This window comes from Trichomycterus rosablanca, chromosome 1, assembly GCF_030014385.1.
Source record: "Trichomycterus rosablanca isolate fTriRos1 chromosome 1, fTriRos1.hap1, whole genome shotgun sequence".
In the NCBI taxonomy this organism is placed as follows: Eukaryota; Metazoa; Chordata; class Actinopteri; order Siluriformes; family Trichomycteridae; genus Trichomycterus; species Trichomycterus rosablanca.
The window spans coordinates 35,920,581-35,944,098 of record NC_085988.1 but is presented as its reverse complement, the minus strand read 5'-3'; the positions used below and the strand labels follow the sequence as shown (position 1 = coordinate 35,944,098).

At 38.9% G+C, this 23,518-nt stretch overlaps 1 protein-coding gene across 1 annotated transcript; it reads left to right on the top strand.

Moving 5' to 3' along the window:
- Positions 1-11,996: 11,996 nt before the first annotated feature.
- On the top strand, positions 11,997-17,351 carry LOC134320708 (toxin Bcs III 15.09-like). The gene is made up of 3 exons (XM_063002270.1): positions 11,997-12,051; positions 12,376-12,469; positions 17,195-17,351. Exons 1-3 carry the CDS (start codon positions 12,045-12,047, stop codon positions 17,349-17,351), a joined length of 258 nt encoding a protein of 85 aa, XP_062858340.1. The 5' UTR covers positions 11,997-12,044.
- Positions 17,352-23,518: the final 6,167 nt, after the last annotated feature.

Below are 23,518 nucleotides of genomic sequence, written 5' to 3'. Positions count from 1 at the left end.
CAAAGAGGAAAATTAGTTTCGATACTAAAGGAATAACTTCACACAAACACAAACATGCACAAAATCCTACCTTTCATGTTTATGACATCAACTGTCTCAAATTTATCAGACAAGAAATGTTTGGTTTTTGATGTTTCACTTTCGATGATTTGAAGGCAATAAAGCTCAGGGTAACAATGGAAGTCTATCTCACCCAAAATCTATTTCTAGGTGAATCTGCAGTATTGAACTTCCCCATTTCGAACAACAAACTATAATTTCTAATACCGTCTAATCTAATAATAACAACATGAAAATGCCCAGGCTATGTACAATGATGTGTACTAGGAATGTAACACTAACAAAGTTTAAATGATTTTAATTGACATCAAACTTATTATTATACATTAACAAGCTTATTGCAAAAACAATGTAAAATCACAAACAAATGTACTTTATTAATGTTAGCATGGGAATAAAAATTTTCCCCCAAATTTTCTCCCCTAATCTAGTCGTATCCAATTACCCTGATTGTGTTTTTTTATTTTATTTTATTTATGCATTTTCTCCCCCTTTTTTCTCCCTTTCAGCGCATCCAGTTGCCCGATTGCGTCATGCTTCCTCTCCACCAATGCCGATCCCTGCTCTGATTGAGGAGAACGAAGTTAACCCACGCCCCCTCCGACACATGGGCAGCATGCCGTATGCATCTTATCACCTACACTTTGACGAGTGCAGTGCAGCTTAGCACTGTGTACGGAGAGACACACTCTGACAGCACTCTTTTCTCATCTCTGTGCAGGCGCCATCAATCAGCCAGCAGAGGTCGTGATTGCATTAGTTATGAGGGAGAGACCCTATCCAACTAATCCCACCCATCTGAACAACAGGCCAATCGTTGTTCATGTGGCTGCTCAGCCTAGCCGACAGGCAGAGCTGAGATTAGATACGATGTATTCGAGATCCCAGCTCTGGTTCTCTAATCAGCATTATTCCTCAACTCTGTGCAGGTGCCATCAATAAGCCAGCAGAGGTCGTAATTGCATCAGTTATAAGGTCCCGTCCGGCTCCCACCCTGTATGAACAACAAGCCAATCGTTGTTTGTGTAGCCACCCAGCCCAGCCTGATGGCAGTGCTGAGATTCGAAACGATGTGTTTGAAATGTCAGCTCTGGTGTGCTAGCGTGTTTTACCACTACGCCACCTGAGCGACAATCATTTTATATATTTAAGGTATTAAATTGGCTCAAGATAAAAATGGGAAGACAATTAGGACATGCTAGCCTTGGGGCAGGACTCTAAACCAAGACCAGGAACAATCCTACACTTCATAGACTTGCTTTATTGCTTTATCCCACAGACAAACTCTAAAACTCTACAACTTCATAATAATGCCTGTATTTTTGAAATAGGATGTCCAACAAGTGCATATTTAGATCTAAAACAAGAGATTGGTTTCAGATTGGATTAAACATTACATTGTTATATGCTGTCAATGAATGTGATGTATATAACAGGCATTAAATTGGCCATACTTAAGTATGCACTTAAAAAGAAATTTTTTTTTTTTTTTTTTTTGACAGGCCGTTCATTTAAAATAAAATGACTTAAAAATCACAACTTAATGGCCTTTAATAACATGAGTGTGATTGATAGCTGTGTAACCGAACCCACAAGCTCAGTTGTTAAACTGCATTTGTGGCTTGGATGATCAAATCAGTGAAGGAGAATGCGGCACTGACTTGTAAAACTGAACCTTCAATATAATTAATAAGATTTGTCTTTTATAACTGGTATTGTAATACAGATAGGGGAATTCATACCTATTTAGTTTTACATTGGTGTATGCAATTACAAATGCAATTTCTGACATACTTATGGACTTGACCCTATTTGACTGAGCTATATTATATTAATCTGACCTTACCTATAAATAAATTCAAGCAAGAACAATTGTGATGCAAACCAGACACATACACTATCTAGCCAAAAGTAAGGGGTCACCTGACCATGAGTTTGTTGAACATCCTATTCCAAAACAACGGGCATTAATATACAGTTGGCTATAACAGCCTCTTTCTTTTTGAAAGGCTTTTCACAAGAGTGTGTCTGTGGAAGGGTTTGAATGTTTAGTGAGGACAAGCACAAGTGTTTGACAAGAAGATCTGGCTCACAAATGAGGTTACATTTCTTCCCAAAGGTGTTTAATGGAGTGAAAGCCAGTGCTGAGTGCTGGCCACTGCAATTCCTTAACAGCATACTTATTAAATCATGTCTTTAAAGACATTGCTTTGTGCACAAGGGGTACAGGCATGCTGGAACAGCAAACTTTTCCCAAACTGTTGCCATAAATTCAAAGTAATTAATTTTATATATTTAATTCATAACCTGTCAGCGATGGGATAACTAAATCACCTGGATTCATAACCAGGCCATGCCATGTTGTTTGAGCTCTGTCCAAAACTGCCTGTGGGGAGAGTCACTTACTGTGCTCAATATAAATGCATGTGTGAAAACTGACTGGGTACATATCACTTTATTCACATTTAATCACTGACCTGCCTCCAAAGAAATTGTGGGATATTATTGTACAAACAGCATAATATTTAGCACAGCAATCAATATCAGTATAGCTCTTCATTTAAGGTGTAATAAAGACGATGTGATGTGGACAAGCAACAATAAGGAGGATGGAATTCACTGTCCACTCATTTTAATCATTCAAGTGTTGTAAAAGCTTAAGTAGGTCAAATGTAAGAAGATGGGAGCCTGCCAAACTCAAGGATTTAGAAAAGAGCTTAAATTGATACAGAGACTTAAAGATCTAGGATGAGGCAGTTTAGTTTGTATTACAATTACAATAACATATAATGTGTAATTGAACACATACACAAATATTTGACCATCCAAAAAAGACGTATAACTCTAAACTTTTCTTCAGAGCTGGATTTTGCTTTAAATGAAGTCTTTATCACTTAAATGATTCAGCAAATTAAGAAAAAAATGAAACATCTAGTTTTCTAGAGTAGCAGGATATTTTGTTTGTTAGTTAGATAGATAGATAGATAGATAGATAGATAGATAGATAGATAGATAGATAGATAGATAGATAGATAGATAGATAGATAGATAGATAGATACTTTATTAATCCCGAGGGAAATTAAAGCCTCAGTAGCAAGTTACATAAATCAAAAGACAAAAGATAAACATATATACATATACTGTATATACATATACATATACAACTATAAACAACTATAAACATCACCCAGAGATGTGTTGAAGTTGTGTATCAGCTGATACAACGACAAAACCTCAAATGAATAATGCTTTATTATCCATTAAGCTTTAATGGAGTGTTTTGGGTTTATTTCAGCCACAACACTTTTATACAGTAGCATGTGCTACAAATTGTATCCAGTAGCATGTGGTAAAGCCTTTGTACAGTAGAATGTCCTAGAACAATTAAAGGGGTGTGATGCTTATTTAACCTTTACAAACATACATTGTGTAGGTAAGTCAGCTAAATAAAAAAACCTTGTCATGATTTATTTTTACTGTTTTTACTTTCATTCCTTTAATTTCACTGGCCAGGAAAGTAAATCTAGACAATTTAACAGGACCGCAATATAAATACTCCAAATTTAGAAAGTTTGAACAGTATAGAAAATGCACATAAAAATGCAGTGTTTCTTACGTTTACTTTGACTTTTACAAGATATTTCCTGTATTTCTTCTATACATTCATTCCTGCATTTCAGGCCTGCAACACATTTAAAAAAAAGTTGGGACGGGGCAATTTAGGAGTAGTAATGAGGTAAACAAAACTAAATAATGATGTGATTTCAAACAGGTGATGTCAACAGGTGATTGTAATCATGATTTTGTACAAAAGCAGTATTAACAAAAGGCTGAGTCTTTGATGAGCAAAGGTGATCAGAGGATCTCCAGTTTGTCAAAAATGTGTTAGAACATTATTAAAATGTTTAAAAACAATGTACCTTGAAGAAAGATTAGGAATTGATTTTATTGTGTAAAGGTTAAGGGCACAAAAAGCCAAGTCCAAAAGCCAGGGTCTGTCATGGTATGGGGCTGTGTCAGTGCGCTTGGCAAAGGTAATTTACACTTCTGCGATGGCAGCATTAATGCAGAGAAGTACACTGAGATCTTAGAGCAAGTGCTGCCCTAAAGACGGAATCTTTTTCCATGCATTTTACAACAAGACAATGCAAAACCACATGCTGTACACATTACAAGTCATGGCTGCAGAAGAAGAGGGTACGGGTACTGGACTAGCCTGCGTGTAGTCCTGACCTCTCCCCAACAGATAATGTGTGGAGAATTTTATAGAAAACATGCAACAACAATTCCGAACTGCTGCACATCTTAAGACGTGTTTGCAGGATGAATGAGACAAAATAAAAGCTGAAACACTAAATCGCTTGGTATCCTCTGTGCCAAAATGTCTTTTACGTGTCTTTTAAAGTGGTAAATTCTTTACCGTCTTAACTTTTTTTGGAATGGGTTGCAGGCCTGAAATGCAGGAATGGATGTTTATTAATAAATGAAATGAAGTTGAGCAGATGAGGCATGAAATGTCTTGGATTCATCCTGTCTGCAATATAAATAATAGCCAAAGTAAATGTAAGAAACACAGAGCCATGCTGTCCTGACCTTTACTGATTTGGGATTTTCTTTTTATTTAACCACACAAAAAAGCGGTTAAATATTGCTTTCTGAATAGTACAGTTACATTAACATACATAACCCCAATCCAAAATTAGCACCAACACATCAAAATGGGTGCTCATAAAAGTTGGAAGGTTTAAGGAGAATAACATTAGGAATGTCCTGGTTCTATTTTTATTTTTATCTATGTATTAGTCAAACATAAATAAGACTGTTTGCCTAAATAGTCTATTATGTGAACACACATGTTTACAGCAAAAAAGGCAGTGGAAAAATCCAGTCGTATACAAATCAAGCATTTTAGGCTGTAACACTTCATGCTTTAACACTTTAGCCTTAACACTAATACCCAGTATTTAAATAATTCCTAATTTAGGTATGTATGTGTAGCTGTAAAAGCAGATGATCTGTTAAGAAGCACATCACATTAAAACTCCATTTGTGATCCATATTGTCACATTTGTGCTGGCATACAAAAAAGACTTGTGCTATCAGGGGTATAGCTTGCATCAAGTCAGCGTACTGTGGACAGCTATCTGACAGCAGCTCAGGTGCACTGAATATCTGAAGTTTCCTGTGAAATTTTATACAAGACTCCGGAAAGGCATGTCAAGAAGCTCTTAAATTGACAAGGCCGAAAAGATCTAATGGTAGTCTTGTTATTAAAAGCATTAGCAACTGAATAGGGAATCAGACTAGGATGTGTGCCAAGGTTTCCTCTCAGTTTATCCATCCACGTTGCACTTAATGAAATAAGATGACAAAAGGGCACTGATGAAAGCCATAATGGGTGAAAAAGAGGGGGAGGCAGATGTGGAGAAGGAGGAGTAATTAGCACACAGAGATGGAGGCATTCTAAAGAAAACAAGTGGCAGAATAGGTTTAACCCAGTTCAGAAAACAAAACCTACCAACCTACCTACCTCGTAAACACTGAAAGTTCAGTCGTGTCTTTGGCCCTCATGATGATGATGGTGATGGTGATGATGATGGTGTAGTCTGCCTGCTTGATGCCCAGAGATCAGGGCTTGCTTTGTGAAGGATGCTGATACTGCTTTTATCCTTGGCAAGCATCCGCTCTGATTCTGCTGCGTCTCCTTCTCTGACAAAAAGGGCACGACGATCGAGCCCGATCCGTAATGCGATCATGGTTCAGAGAGATGCTGAGAGGAGTCCGCTGATGAATAAACCGAGATCAGCATCCGTACGAGCGGAGGAGGAGGAGAAGAAGGAGGAGGAGGAAGAGGAGGGCATTGTGCGCCTGCTCGCCTCAATCTGAAAGAATGAGGGCTTCCCCGACTATCACTCCGGGGACTCCTTGTCCAGCCGAGCTCTACACCCGAGAGTCCAGACGCTCGAAATAATCAGTTATCCATACGAAGCTGATAAACATCTGGATGAGAACAGCACCTGGTTAACATTTAGGCATCACAGTTAGCAGATCTCTCCTAGTTTGGTCGGGCCACATGCAGAAGCGCATCTCTGTATGTTTCTCGGCCTAAATGAATGTGAAATGTACCTCAGTATAGGTAGAACACGGTCCATCCATCGTAGCTTAGAAATGAGTGAGAGCTGCGCATTTGCTGTCAAACCTAAACCCCCTTCCTTCCTCTTTCCGATAGAAGAAACGTGATTACAGCCTCCTCTGTATGCAATTGGTGTAGCCGTTTGTCATTCAGGGACCACTACGTGGTTAAGACATCAATCTAAAACGTGTCGTGATTCAGCTGCTTCAATTAAAGGTGCCACTACCATGCAGAATACCTTAAGTACCAGATACAAGTGAACACATGGACACCAGTGGCGGCTCCTGCCAAATCTCTCAGGGGGGGCAATTGTTGCGATGATGGCCAAGGTGACCCGTTCAATGGGTAAATTAAAGGTTAAATAATTAACATCTTAAGTCATCTGTCAGTTTGCCCTGACAAATAACTTTGAACATGGAGAGAGACCAGCTTTACCATTAATCATAAAATGAAGTAAAGCCTTCACACTAACAATTTAATTCAGTCTTCATCAGATAGCATTTTATTTTAGATGCAGCAGATCCAGAATAAAGATCGGCATCGAGGCTGATGTGCAATGAATAAAGAAGTACAGTTAAACAATTGGGGAGATACAATAAGTGCAATCACAATTCACAATTAAAAAATTACATTACTTACTTATAATTTACCTGTAACTTATATGATCCCCCCCCTTTGTAGATACTTGCTTGTGTTTAAATTTGGTCTGGGTGGCCCTAATTCTTAAGTTGCTAATTTATCCTGATTACACGATGGAGTTGCTCCGAACTGAGGTGATGGTAGTCATGGTGACGAGATGGCGACACCAGGTCACGTGTGACACAAGCACGTAAGTGCGAGCCCTCCCGGAACCCATTCCGAATGTATAGCAGCGCCTGCAGTTAGAAAAAAAGAGCCTTAACATGAGAGTCTGTGAGAGCAATCAGGGGCAATTTTCAGTCAGATAGAATCGCCCCAAAAGGGACGGTACTGTATGGAACACAACTCGACGCTGATTGAACGATATTCAGAGGCAAGACAGACTCCAGAACAGTCACAGCTGTGATAGAAAAATTTCTTCCCTTTCGTCCTTTGGTGGTGTGTCGCCCGATCGCCCTAAGGAACGAGCCGCCCCTGATGGACACAGTGACATTCATATGGTCCAGATACACACAAAACCTACCACAGTGCAAGGATGTACCAATAAATTGAACATTGCAATGGTAACAATTTTGGTAAAGAACAGCATCCTCAGAAGCATGATTAATGTGGCTAGTGCTTGTTTAGCTTTCTAAATAGCTGTCCAAAGGGAAAAGGCCGAAGCATAAGCAACCATGTTAAAATAAACATTAAATCTTCAAGAATGAGGAGTTCCTTGAGAAAATGTGTGACTTGCACTTGTGTTCTAAACGCAAGTCCTTTTAGGCCACAAGTTTATGTGTATGGGTTCGATAGAAAGCACTTTATTAGCCAGAGTGATCTCTAATTTTTTGGTCTGCCACATCACCCCACTGCTGCATTCTCTTCACTGGCTTCCTGTAGCTGCACACATTCAGTTTAGAACAATTATGCTCGCCTACAAAGCCAAAAATGAACCAGCCCCAAGCTACCTTTGGTCTATTAAAACCCAGCTCTGTACCACGCAACTTCTGAGCCACTAGTCTTGCTTGACTTGATCATCCACCCAAAACTCAAGGAATACGCATCAAGGCTCTTTTTCTGTAATTGCACCCAAGTGGTGGAACGAACTTAACATCTGAATCTCTCGCTGTCCTCTAAAAACCCACCTTTTTACTAAGCACTTTAGCTGACATGTACTTACTTACTAACGCTCTTGTTTATTTCTTGAAATTAAAAAAAAAAAAAAATTATGTTCTTGGACTGTTGTCTACTTAAACTCGAGTAAGGTAACGTTTACTATGTTAGCACTTCTGTAAGTCGCTCTGCTAAATGCCGAAGAGCGTCTGCTAAATGCCGAAAATGTAAGTTTGCTTCAAGCAAGCTTGGGTCTGGACAACACCATATCAAAACCTGATTCACTCCCAAGGCCAGGTTTTGAGTTATGTGATTGGCTGAACTTGTTATGTTACTTTCACAGAGTAGCCATGTCTTAACAGTTTGTCATGGTGACATCTAATTTGTAATATTTAATTGCCTCAGAATGAGTATATACTGTTTGCAAAATCTAATCTAATAAAATATTTTTTTGTGAAGTCTTACTTTACAGCTGGGTTGTTGGAAGAATTCTAAGCCGTGTGCATTTTTTTTCCACAGAAAACTCACAAACTAAAATTAACACATGTTTAATAATGGTCATTTATCTAGTTCATTTATCACCAACTTGAGAGACAACTGGCACTGTCACAGCACTGATACTAAAAAAAACACTTTACTGTCATTATATAACAGCTCATTTGTTGAGGCCAATTCAAACAGAATGCACTTCTAAGATGTTCATGTCCTTTATCCATACCAATTGCTTACACAAATTGCTTACAGGTGTATAACATCCATTCATTTCCGTTATTCATATCAATTGCTTACAGGTGTATAACATCCATAATGTAAACATCCATTATATTAAAATACAGTATATAGAGTTTTAATGTTGTGGCTACAGTTTGGGAAAAGCCCTTTTCTGTACCGGCATGATTTGAGCTCCTGTGCACAAAGCTTGACAAGCTTTACAAGTTTGTAACTGTGGTCTGCACAAAGCCCTGACCTTTGGGCACAAATTCCACAGAAAGGTGGAAATCCTTTACTAAGAAGTAGAGGCCATGGGGGGCATATTTTAGTGAAACTGTGCCATGCTGCAATTTAACACCAGTATTGTGGTGAGGGGTTACCGGGTCATAAGATTAGAACACCTTTAAACTTTAAAAGGTTTTAGTTATAAAAGGGTGATTTTTCTAACGGTAAACCCTCATGTGTTCACTCCCCTATGTGTCCTAAAATGAGGAATGTAAACAAGAGTTAATAAAGTTCCCACGATTCCACACATACCAGCGAGGATCACTGAACTTCCTTTTAAACATAGCAGACATAGCTGAGTTTGTAACCAGATCCAGCCGGCTTATTCACAACCTCCAGTACAGTCTCGATAGGAGCAGCTCCTCCTCTATTAACAACACCTGACTGAAATTGGAACAAATATTTCCTCATCTTTTTATCTGATCCAAGACCTATCTCCAAATCGGAAGAAAGTCATGACCCGCAATAAGCAAGTGATTTTTTTTGATGTACAATTTAAATGATTAACATTGTTATAGGGCATATTTGAAAACAAAAGAAATAAAAATAGTAAGCTTATGATGCAATGTGCTAATTGATTCTCCTTTCACGTTGCATTATACTACAGTCAGACAAAGACTTATTGTGAACTGTGTCATTTGCAATGTGGACAAACAGCAATCACAACATTTTTGAGCTCAGAGGTATCCGCCCATGATATGCATGTATGATCTGGTGTGCCACAACTTTTCGTTTTTAAGGCACTGAGACAGTGAGCAAGGTGATTAAACATAGATATAGAATTTTCGTCACCTCTGGTAAGTCTTTTTTTTCAACATTTTATTTAAAAATCTGAATATTATATTAACATGTACCTAGGACTTTGTAATTCACACTGGGTTTTGCTGTCAATTTTGTAAAACTGCAGTTAAGTTCAGATTTCGTTACATATTCTTTTATTTTTTCCCTTTTAAGACAATCAGAACTTTATACCACACTCAGCTTTAGTCTATGTGAACACAATCTATGATTAATTACTGTGCCATAAATTAGTATTAATTCCTCGTTTTAAATGAATTGCTTTCACAACCTTAGATTTGTATCAATCAGAGTGAAATTTTAACATTTCATAAATATTAAATCATCTTCATTTACCCAATGGGGTAAAATTATGCTTAATATAGCTAAGGATATTTATATATATTTTCTTAACATTTCTATTTCCATCTTTTTTTGGTGTACAACCTTGAATAGGATTGATCTATCCTTATTAGTCACAGCAACCAACGTCTGCAACTCAGTCAGCATGACATCACAGTATACATTCCAACAAGTGCCCATTCAATTGTGTCTAAATTTAGTCGTGTCCTAGAAAGTGACTAGCTGCATATTTTCTGCACTTTATATTGGCCATAAAGATGGTCTTGTATCCTTATACAGATCTGTACTTACTTAGATTCCTAATTTGTTTTAAATGCAGTGAGAGCTACTGTTTGTCTTTGTGAAGTAAATGAAAATCGATGATTCACGCCTTTCTTTCTTACACTTTCTTACACCTGGGTTTGATCCCCAGGTGGGGCGGTCTGGGTCCTTTCTGTGTGGAGTTTGCCTGTCCTCCCCGTGTCTGTGTGGGTTTCCTCTGGGTGCTCCGGTTTCTTCCCAAAGTCCAAAAACTTGCAAGTGAGGTGAATTGGAGATACAAAATTGTCCATGACTGTGTTCGATATAAACTTGTGAACTGATGAACCTTGTGTAATGAGTAACTACCTGCCCTGAATTAATGTAACCAAAAGTGTAAAACATGACGTTAAAATCCTAATAAACAAACAAACCTTTCTTACACAGGCGTTGAGTATAAACAAATTTAGTGATTTAACATAGTAATGCATCAGATTGAAGCAAGCTAAATATAAATTTTTTATAAATATAAATACTTTAAATCATACTAATGTTTTTATTACTAAATTGTTTACATTTACGTTTAAACAGTTTAGATGCTGAATACTTTTTAAAGACACTGTAAATGTATTTTAGAAAGTTAAATGTGTGACTGGGCAAAAAGTTTGTTTATGTTGCATGTTCACATGATAAATTCTACATTTTATAAATTCTAAATGTATTAAACAAATTATAAATCATGTAATAAAAACAGTGGTAGCCTAGTGGGTAGAGCTTTGGGATACCAACTGAAAGGTTGAGAGTTCGAATCCCAGCTCTGCCATGCAGCCACTGTTAGGCCCTTGAACAAGGCTCTTAATGCTCTCTGCTCCAGGGACGCCATACAATGACTGACCCTGCACTCTAACCCCAGCTTCCAAAAGCTGGGATACGTGAAGAAAGAATTTTGTTGTACTGTACATCTGTATACACCGATCAGCCATAACATTAAAACCACCTCCTTGTTTCTACAATCACTGTCCATTTTATCAGCTCCACTTACCATATAGAAGCACTTTGAAAAAAAAAAAACTCCATCAGCATTGCTGTGTCTTATCCACTCATACCAGCACAACACACACTTACACACCACCACCATGTCAGTGTCATTGCAGTGCAGTGCTGAGAATCATCCACCACTCAAATAATACCTACTCTGAGTGGTCCTGTGGAGTTCCTGACCATTGAAGAACAGGGTAAAAGCAGGCTAAAAAAGTATGTAGAGAAACAGATGGACTACAGTCAGTAATTGTAGAACTACAAAGTGCTTCTATATGGTAAGTGGAGCTGATAAAATGGACAGTGAGTGTAGAAACAATGAGGTGGTCATAATGTTATGCCTCATCGGTGTATATGACAAATAAAGGCATTCTATTCTATCTGTATGTGCTTTGTTTTATATATACAGTACTTGGTTTTTAATGTATTTGGTATGAAGAAATACATACATTTTACCACATCCATATTTTTTGTCTCTATTTTCTATCAATCAATGAAAAATGATCAGCATTAATTGGGGTGTGGAATAATCTCAGTGTAGCAATGACTAATTACTGAGTAAGTGGACTTCTGGTGGGCAGACCTCTGGTTGTATAATCAGGCTGTATTTTTGGGACCCATCCATGTGGTTAACATGTTTTGTTTTTAGGTGGCACCAGAAAATAAAAAAACTCATTCTACAGGAGTTCCTCAGACTCTTCAATAATGGCAGGTAAAATACAAAAAAAAAACATAGTCTTATAATACATTCTACATTATTATTCAACAATTATCCCAAACACATCATAGTGGAACATTTCCTAATCCTGATTTTAGAGCAACCCTTCCTTGTATTATAGTGTTTTCTGTGTTCCAACATGTCACACCACAACTGAAACATGACAAAATGCTGGACAGGGGTACTCCAGAACCAAGATTAAGAAACTGTATTCTAATGCGTTTGACAGACCTTTATGGATATTAGAAAAAAACCCTGATATCCTAAAACATTATGTTGTATAATTTGTAAGTTTAATTGTTTTATTGCCTCCTGTAGACCATGGTGTGCCTTGCACTGGGTTAGATGCATCATATTGCATGAATGGTGGAAAATGCATAAAGATTCCTTCTATGTCCACGCTCACCTGTGTGTAAGTGTTGCAATCTTATTACACTAAATTGCTGATCATTTAAAAATGTTTGAAAGAAGCTAAAGAGCCATAACAAGCAATGATCCTTGTCAGTCTAATTGGGTCATTGGCACCCAAGATTTCACATGCTTTCAGACTAATAAACTAGAAGGGTAAGAGTAAAGACAACATTTAAGAGTTGCTAGAACTTGCCGCTCAGGTGGCACAGCGGTAAAAACACGCGCTGCAACCAGAGCTGGATTTCAAAAGTGCGTCGTTTCGAATCCAGCTCTGCCTTCAGCCGGTCGAAGGCTGGGCGGCTATATGAACAACGATTGGCCTGTTGTTCAGGTGGGGGGTGGGATTGGAGACCGGAGGGGGTGGGTCTCTCTCTGTCAGAATGCGATTACGATCTCTGCCGGCTGATTAAGAGGCGCCTACACAAGAGATGAGGGAGGGTGCCCTTAGGGTGTGTCTCTCCGCATGCAACGCTAGGTGGCGCCAAACTCATCAATGTGTGGGTGGCAAAAATGCATCCGGCTGCTGCCAGTGTTTCGGAGGGGATGTTGGTTAGCTTCGATCTCCTCTGTCAGGGCAGGGTTTGGCATAGACAGAGAGGAAGCATGATGCAAATTGGACAATTGGATGCGCTAAAGGGGTAGAAAAAGGGGAAAATATAAAAAAAAAAAAAAAAAAAAAAGAGTTGCTAGAATCTGAAAAGTGCAAGAACAACAGTTACACAGTGAACAATAAGCAATGCATTGCTTTGTTCTTAAACCACAAGAAGACATAGCTGAAGTTTGCACACAAGCATTTAGAAAAGCAAGAACAATGATCTGACTGAACAAAAATAAACATTTTCAACAATAATTCAGCTTATCATGTTTAAGGGCATTTGCAAACAGTGATGGGGTGTTACCAATCAAAAGAAACATAAATGGAGCCAGATATAGAGACATATAAGAGCGGATTTTTTTCAAATTCATATGCAAAAACAACACCAAACAAAATAAGTAAATAATTAAAATAACTCAAATCTGGTTTTTAATTTTTAAGCCAATGTCCTGACTGGTTCTTTACTACAAATGTTACATTGTAAGTATATAACCGGGACCTGTAATACAACGGGTTTCACCACTGAGGTGCCAGGTGTAAAATGGACCCAATATGCAGGATGCTTAACCAAAGTAGAACAATAATGTGCCAAGAATGGAAAAAGTGAATAGAAATGGAATAATGCAGAAATTAAAACTGGTGAGAGCACAGGTCCAAACTTTGAAGGCACTATCACTGCCTCTGCTGCAGCTCACGCATGCAGAGTGGTTCCCTCGTGATGGCTAAACAGTGCTGTGAAGCAAACTTCCCAGAAAAAAGAGCTAAAGGATACTGGCATCTGTGATAAATATACACACCAACCGGGAGTGAATAAGCACCCAGTGAAAAGCTGGTGATTGTCAGTTAGAAGGAAATCAATCATCTGTGCCTCTATGCACCATATGCTGACCATATTTGGCAAGGCAGAAAGACATGACTCTCTAACTGTGCCCAGCCAGCGATCTTGATGGCAGGCGGGCCCATTACATGGACCCTTGTAACGTAGAAGAAGTAAGGACAGTTAGCCAAGAGAAAGGCTGCAAAAAGCTAATTATTTTTCACTGTAGACATCTCAAAGCTGTAATTGCCAACAATGACATTGCGACAAAATATCCAGGTTATTAGCTTGTGTTGTCTGTATACATTTTCCAACTTAAAGTGAGTATACGCACTGAACCCAACACCTTTTGCTATAATTATAATTTACTGCTGTATTTCATTTGTGAAATATGTCTTATACTTTGCATTCTTAGTGCATACATTACTTGGCCAAAGGTATGTTGACACCCCTTCAAACTAGTGATTTTGGTGATTTTAGTCACACCCATTACTAAAAATACATTAAATTAATTATACGCTCATGTAACCCCTGTAGACAAACAATGGCAGTAAAAACCATTATACTAAGAAGCTAAGTACTGTTATAATGGCATTGGTGTAACATTTGATATTGGAGCCACTCGGTCACACAAAACTGAGCCCAGGGCAGGCATACACCTTGCATCAATTTACTGGCTCACTAACACCAAGAATCAAATTTATAGTGGTCAATCCATAGTCAAACTTCTGCATGTTTTCTAACCTTCCAAGAAAACCAGGTGACCCAAAGAACACCCATGCAGACATGGAAAGAACATGGCAAACTCTTCAAAGACAGTAACCAAAGCCAGAGTTTAAACCCAGGACCACAGTTTGCTGATTCTGCATAACACCCATAGTTTCTGTTGCTCTATCAGGCCACCTGCATACAGTGTAAAACGGAGAGTTGAAGCATTTCAAAAATGTGCCAATTCTATGCAGTATGCCCTATGTACAAGTATACAAAGAAGACTGATCGGCACAGAGACCTGATGTTAACCCTATTAAACAACTTTGAAATGAATTGGAACTAACATTGATCCAGGACCCAACATCACTGTCTAACCTTACTGTTGCACCCAAACATATATTAAATGTAATATTTAAGCATTTAGCTCATAACAGTTGTAAAGAATGGTTACTGACTTACAGTAACCCTCTTGTTAGGTGTAACCAGTGTAGCTAAGCTCCTCTGACCTTTAGTAGAAAACTTTAACGGTGGTTGTCTGTGTTTAATATACACTTTACCTAAAACTCATGACCAATGCCTGTATGATTTAATGCATCGCACTGCCGCCACTTGACTGGCTGATTAAAAAAATGACAAACAGGTGCACAGGTGTTGCACATAAAATGGCCAGTGATTGCATATATTTGTGTGCAGATTAATGAGATCAATTATATTACTTGTAAATCATGTACATTTATTTCAGGTAACTACCTTTATGTGTTAGATCTACAGTGCTATATATGTATATTTGCTACTCAAATTAAAAATTCTTTTAGCTTTTTAAATATAAGATAAGGACAACACACAAAATGCAGGTTGTCATAAATGTTCATTCCATTTATTGAAGACAAAGATTTTTTCGAAATCTATAACAGCCATGAGAAAAAGTAATTGCCCGCCTAAACCTAATAACCGGTTGTGCCACCCTTGGCAGTAACAACTGCAATCAAACGTTTGCGAGGACTTGTAATAGGTCATTAACATTGTTATGAAGGAATTTGGCCATGAATAATCATTTTAATTTTGCTACATTGGAGGGTTTCAACAATTAACTGCCTGTTTAAGGTCTTGTTACAAAGTATTTAATGAAATTAACTCAAGATCTTGTCAGATGTTTTTTTGGCAAATGTGAGACCTTGTGTTCTTTTTGGTCAGCAGTGATTTGCGCTTTGCATCTCTGTATGCCGTTTTACCCAATGTCTTTCTTTGTGGAATTACAGTGGGGGAAATAAGTATTTGATCCCCTGCTGATTTTGTAAGTTTACCCCCTTACAAAGACTTGAACAGTCTATAATTTTTATGGAAGGTTTATTTTAACAGAGAGAGACATCACCCTCACTCTGGAGCTCCATGCAAGATCTCACCTGGTGGGGTAAGAATGATTCTGAGAAAGGTGAGGTCAGTCCAGAATTACATGGGAGGAGCTTGTCAATGATCTCAAGGGAGCTGGGAGCACAGTCACCAAGAAAACCATTAGTAACACACTTCGCCGTAATGGATTGAGATCCTGCAGTGCCCGCAAAGTCCCTTTGCTCAAGAAAGCTCATGTACAGGCCCGTCTGAAGTTTGCCAATGAACACCTGAATGATTCAGAGAAAGCTTGGGAGAATGTGATATGGTCAGATGAGACCAAAATTGAGCTCTTTGGCATCAACTCCACTCGCCGTGTTTGGAGGCAAAGAAATGCCCGGTGGGGATGGTGTTCTTGGGGTCATATCCAGCATTTCTCTGCTCCCAGCTCCCTTGAGATCATTGACAAGCTCCTCCCGTGTAATTCTGGACTGACCTCACCTTTCTCAGAATCATTCTTACCCCACCAGGTGAGATCTTGCATGGAGCTCCAGAGTGAGGGTGATTGACTGTGATCTTGTATTTCTTCCATTTTCGAATGATCGCACCAACAGTGGTCTCCTTCTCACCAAGCTTCTTGCTGATGGTCTTGTAGCCCATTCCAGCCTTGTGCAGGTCTACAATCTTGTCCCTGACATCCTTTGATAGCTCTTTGGTCTTGTGGTCGAGAGATTTGAACGGAAGAAACTGATTCTGTGACAGGAGTCTTTTATACAGGGACAGGACTAATTTGTGTGCCTCATGGGCACATAACCGGTCTGTGGTGGTCAGAATTCTTGCTGGTTGGTAGGGGATCAAATACTTATTTCCCTTAATTAAATACAAATTAATTTATAACTTTTATTAAATGTTTTTTTTCTGGATTTTTTGTTGATATTCTGTCTCTCTCTGTTAAAATAAACCTTCCATAAAAATTATAGACTGTTCAAGTCTTTGTAAGGGGGTAAACTTACAAAATCAGCAGGGGATCAAATACTTATTTCCCCCACTGTATGTACATTGATGTTAACAGAGGCAAGTAAAACCTGTAGTCCTTTCGAGTTCTTTTATGACCTCCTAGATGATTGAGTCTGAGTTTACTTGGGTTATCGTTGCCTAATATTAAAAGTAGTTAGATGATCTGAATCATCTGAATCTGAAGTGACAAACAAACAAAAATAATTTTAAAATGAATTTTACTCACGGTATATGTACTGTATTTTCTTTGCTTTTAGTTGCAAGGAAAATTTCATAGGCAGCCGGTGTGAGCAGTATCAGTTGCTAAGCACATCGGACAACAGTGAGCAGAATGGTATGGTTGCTGCTGTGATCATCTTTATCATCCTCATCGTGGTGGTACTGGCTATGATTATCTACCTTATCTGCAAGTAAGTAAAAACAAAAACTAATGCTTAGTTGTAACTGTTAAAAAAATATACAAAAAATATACACAGATCAGCCGTAACACTGTCCATTTTATCAGCTCCACTTAGCTCAGCTCCATGTAGATGCACTTTGTAGTTCTACAATTACTGGCTGTAGTCCATCTGTTTCTCTGCATGCTTTGTTAGCCCCCTTTCATGCTGTTCTTCAATGGTCAGGACCCCTACAGGACCTCCACAGAGCAGGTATTATTTAGGTGGTGGATCATTCACAGCACTGCAGTGACACTGACATGGTGGTGGTGTGTTAGTGTGTGTTGTGCTGGTATGAGTGGATAAGACACAGCAATGCTGATGGAGTTTTTAAACACCGCACTGTCACTGCTGGACTGAGAATAGTCCACCAACCAAAAATATATCCAGCCAACAGAGCCCCATGGGCAGCGTCCTGTGACCACTGGTGAGGATCTCAAAGATGACCACCTCAAACAGCAGCAAAAGATGAGCGATCGTCTCTGACTTTACATCTACAAGGTGGACCAACTAGGTAGGAGTGTCTAATAGAGTGGGCAGTGAGTGGACATGGTATTTAAAAACTCCAGCAGCGCTGCTGTGTCTGATCCACTCATACCAGCACAACATACACTAACACACCACCACCACCACCATGTCATTGTCACTGCAGTGCTGAGAATGATCCACCACCTAAATAATACCTACTCTGTGGTGGTCCTGACCATTGAAGAACAGGGTGAAAGCAGGCTAAAAAAGTATGTAGAGAAACAGATGGACTACAGTCAGTAACTGCTGAACTACAAAGTGCTTCTATATGGTAAGTGGAGCTGATAAAATGGTCAGTGAGTGTAGAAACAAGGAGGTGGTGTTAATGTTATGGCTGATCGGTATATATATATTCACTCAGATTTGCTTACACGTTGTTGTACTGTTCATTTCTAACTCTGCCTTTCTGACAACTATATGTACCCTAAATTATTTTGAGTTTGACTGGTGTTTCTTCTTCCAGAAAAAAGCCAACCAGACCCACAGATAAAAATTTACCATGATGCTGGGAGGACACTGAACTCATTTGACTGCTACATGATGTAAATTGATGTGAATTTGTAGTACAGTGTGTAATAAGAAAGCAACTTACATCATGATATTTAACAAATGTAAATATTTTCAATAAATATAAGTGACATTTTATTTAAAAAAGTGAAATACATAATAAGTAAAGAAGCGTACTCTATTAATGAATGAAGGTGTACATACTACAGACAACACAGTATGGTAATGTAAGACATTTCAAATAAAGGTACTAATCTTGTAAGTTCTTGTATGATCTAATGGCAGACCTTAGCTAATTCAGTCATTTTTATACATATATAAAACACAATGTACAAAATACAAACCATGTATAACTATGTTAAATAATTTGCCTACAGTGCTATTCAAACAAATCTCCAAGGATATTCATTTGCAAATAAATAGTAAAGACATACGATTACATTTAAAAAAGCTAATTTTCTATCTCTTGAATGGAACTGTGCAGATTTTGTATGTTTAAAATAAAATACTATAAAAACTGATCTGTGAGTCCTTATTGCTAAAATTAATTGACAAAAAGTATTTTTGAAACAGCAACTAAAGGCAGGTAATTCCAGTACAGTAACTAACACTCTTCATAGTCAAAAGCATGCACCTTCTAAAAAGTGGATTCAGCCATTACAGTCACTGAAGCCACTTCAGTAAGCTGGTGGTCTTTTTTTCATTACGGTAGTTGCTGTAAAAATGCTTTTGATGGCGCTCAGGTGGCGCAGCGGTAAAAACACACGCTGGAACCAGAGCTGGGATCTCGAATACATCGTGTCGAATCTTAGCTCTGCCTGCCGGCTAAGGCTGAACGGCCACATGAACAACGATTGGCCTGTTGTTCAGATGGGCGCGACTAAGCCGGATGGGGTCTCTCTCTCTCTCTCATGACTGGTGCAATTACGACCTCTGCTGGCTGATTGGTGGCGCCTGCACAGAGATGAGAAAAGAGTGCTCTTAGGGTGTGTCCCTCCGTACACAACACTGGGCTGCACTGCACTCGTTAAAGTGTAGGTGATAAGATGCATACGGCATGCTGCCCACGTGTCGGAGGGGGGCATGGGTTAGCTTCGTTCTCCTCAATCAAAGCAGGGATCGGCATTGGTGGAGAGGAAGCATGATCATTTAACACCCCAATTTCTCCAAGATGTTTTTTTTCTAGGAACTCTACTAGGGCCATGTTTCACTTCAACTGTTTTCTGGTATCATTGTATGCTGTGTGCTCCGGACCAAGGACGAATAAGAACCATCCAGACTGTTATCAGCAACAAGTCCAAAAAAACAGGGTCTGTCATGGTATGCCAGGGTATGTCAGTGCCCTTGGCAAAGGTCATTTACACTTCTGTGATGGCAGCATTAATGCAGAAAAGTACATTGAGTTCTTAGAGCAACATATGCTGCCTTCAAGAAGTCATCTTTTCCAGGGACGTCCATGTATTTTTCAACAAGACAATGCAAAACCACATGCAGCGCACATTACAAAGGCATGGCTGCGGAAGAAGGGGTTACGGGTACTGGACTGGCCTGCCTGCAGTCCTGACCTGACCCCAATACAGAATGTGTGGAGAATTTTGAAACAAAAAATGTGACAACGACGACCCTGAACTGCTGCACATCTTAAGACGTGTTTGCAGGAAGAATGGAACAAAATAAAACTATGAAACACTAAATCACTTGGTCTCCTCTGTGCCAAATGTATTTTAAGTGTGGTGAAAAGGAATGGCAACATTACAAAGTGGTAAATGCTTTACTGTCCCAACATTTTTGGAATGTGTTGCAGGCCTGAAATGCAGGAATGGATGTTTATTAATAAATGACTAGTAAGACTAATAAATGACTAATAAGTTGACTAGACAAAACATGAAATATCTTAGGTTCATCCTGTCTGCAATCAAATAAAAGTCAAAGTAAATGTAAAAAACTCTGTGTTTTTTATTATTTGTTTCAACTTTTTCTGATTTGGGGTTGTAGAAGTGTTTCTGCTATGATGTTGTTACAAATTTTTTGTGGTCTTTTCCATTTGTACATCATGCATTCTAATGACAGGTGTTTGACTGAGAGTTGTGTTTGACATTGTGTCCAGTTTGAGAGACATGGAACAGCTTTACCTTGTATCAGGAACATACTGTATGTGTCAGCCTGGTGTATTCAACACTGAAAAAGACAAAACAATCAGATTTATATTAGTCATTGCTAATGGATATGCTAACGTTTTTTTTCTTCTGATTTTTTCTAATGGTTATCCTGGTCATGGTCACAGTAGGTCCAGCTTACCTGGAATCACTGGGAGCAACATAGAAACACACCCTAGAATGGATGTCAAATCCATCGCAAGGACCTGGCACTTTAACCACTCAGACATAGCCAATGAAGTCTTTATGTGGGCTGGCAGGCTGATAGCACCACTGGGGGTTCAAACCCTGGATCCCAGCAGCAATTGGATAGCACAATTTTCTGCCGTGCCACCAAGTGCCAAAGCTTGAGTAATGAAACCTGGAAAGAATAAAACAACCCTTGAAGACAAAACGTAGACACCTTTACAAATAAGGTATTGGTATAAAAGCAAACTACAATGTTCAGAATCAGATTGAGGTTGGATATAAATATTACCAGCTGTATTGGGCACCTCTGCAAAAAAAACATTGGAATACCAGTGCATTGTTGCATATTGCATTATCCCAAGTTGTTTCTTTAACAGCATTAACTTTTCGTGCACCTCTTTAAACTCTTCTAAAATAAAACAAAGGACGCAAGAAAAAAATAGAGGAGTCTCCATCTAGTGGAAACTGTAATGCATGTAATGTAGTATGCACCTGTAACTGTTTTGTATAAATTTGTTCTTATTGTTATTTTTTATTATTTCTCTGTAACTAAGCTTTGGCAATACGAATGTCCTATTTTGTCATGCCAATAAAGCTTCTTTTGAGTTGAGTTGAGTTGAGTAATGTACAGTAGTACAAATACATTCTCTAGGGGAAGGAAGGTCTGTTTTAGTTCAAGTTCCACAACTTTAAGCAATGAAGAGGTACAATTAGTTAGCTTTCTGTAAAACTATCACAATAGCCATGTCATACAGCAAGAAGCATAAAAAAGCAAAGACAAAGAATGACATGTACCTGAGTATAATGACAATAAATATTCTATTCTAGAATTTGTGAACTCACATAAAGGACCAAAGAACTCTAATTAAATGTAATTAAATATCTAAAGCAAGAGCACAGAAAGTTGATTTTAGAAGATGTCCTTAAAACAGCACAATGCAGACAATGCAGAGTGTATGCAGTAATTCAGCACATATATTTACATATAATTTACAAAATGTGCTGCATTGGACTGCACAAGTAGCAGACACTGCTTAAGCCACTAAGCTAGAGGGCTGTTTCATTATACTATACAGTGTGTTTAAAATAAAAACCTCAGCATTAATAGATGTTAAGAAATTTGGGACACAGTAGTTTTGAAAAATGCTGCATCTAGTACATGCACCCTGTAATAAAATACTTTTTTTCTGCTTCTTTCTTATGTCATATCTACTACTTTTAAGCATGAGGGATGAAAAATCGCAGCAATCCCACACACTTTCTTAACCGCTTATCCAATTAGGGTCATGTGGGGGGTGCTGGAGCCTATCCCAGCTTTTCAATGGGCGCAAGGCACACAGTAACACCCTGGACGGGGCGCCAGTCCACCACAGGGCAGACATACTGTACATACACACACACCCATTCACCTATGGGGCAATTCAGTGTCTCCAATTAACCTGACTGCATGTTTTTGGACTGTAGGAGGAAACCGGAGATCCTGGAGGAAACCCACACAGACACGGGGAGAACATGCAAACTGCACAGAAAGGACCTGGACCGCCCCACCTGGGGATCGAACCCAGGACCTTCTTGCTGTGAGGCGACAGTGCTACCCACCGAGCAACTGTGAAATGCAGTAATCATCATGTCTAAAGGATAGTTTGGGGAGTGGGGGTGCTGAGAGCGGGAATGAAAAACCTTAGATGAGTACAATAGGGATTGCTGGCATGATTTCAGTAATTGTACTTACCATAATCACTTTACTGATTTTAGAAGATGAATGTAAAGGCCCCAGATTCTTACTTTCTACATATATAACATGGCAGCTCTATGGCAGCAATTACAGTCGCTTATCTTTAATACGTCTCCACTACAAGCTGTGGACACCTGGATTTGGGCAGTTTATCCTATTCTTCATAGAAGAGTCTCTCAAGCTCCATCCGATTTAAATCTGTGAACTGCCTTATCTTAAGGTCTCTCTACAGATGTTTAATGAAGCCTGAAGGTGTGGGTGGCATGGTGGCTAGGTGGGTAGCAGCGTCACCTCACAGCAAGAAGGTCCTGGCTCGATTCCCAGGGTTCGATCCGGGTCCTTTTTGTGTGGAGTTTGCATGTTCTCCCTGTGTCTGTGTGAGTTTTAATCTGGGAGCTCCGGTTGTTTCCCACAGTCAGAAGACATGCAAGTGAGGTGAATTGGAGATCCAAAATTGTCCATGACTGTGTTTCACATTAAACTTGAACTGATGAATCTTGTAACCAGTAAATAACTGTTCTGTCATGAATGTAACCAAACCGTGTAAAACATGACGTTAAAATCCTAATAAATTAATCGATAAATTCTCTTTAAAGGTGTTTGGCTACTTTAATTTGTCATTCAATACTTACCAGTCTCTTTGTCCCTACTGTTTAGAGGTACCTCCTAAGCATTATGCTGGCACCCCCATGCTTCATTGTAGGGATGGTATTAGCCGAGTGATGAGCAGTGCCTGTTTTTAGAAAGACACGATTCCTGCTGCTCTACCCAAAGTGTTAGAATTTTCATCTTATCGTTTCCTTTATTGCAAAATTGTGGTCCTGAGAACACATGAAGCCTTAGATACAGTTTTATATCCTTGCTCTGGTTACCCTGATACCTGATACCACTCTCCCCGAAACAATTACTTGACAGACAGGCTGTTTTAAATTGTCCCTCGTTGCATTAATGTAAGTGTGAGTGAATGTGATGATGTCCTGGGCTGGATTTGTGACCTTGTGTATTAGTTACAAAGTGGTTACAACAGAC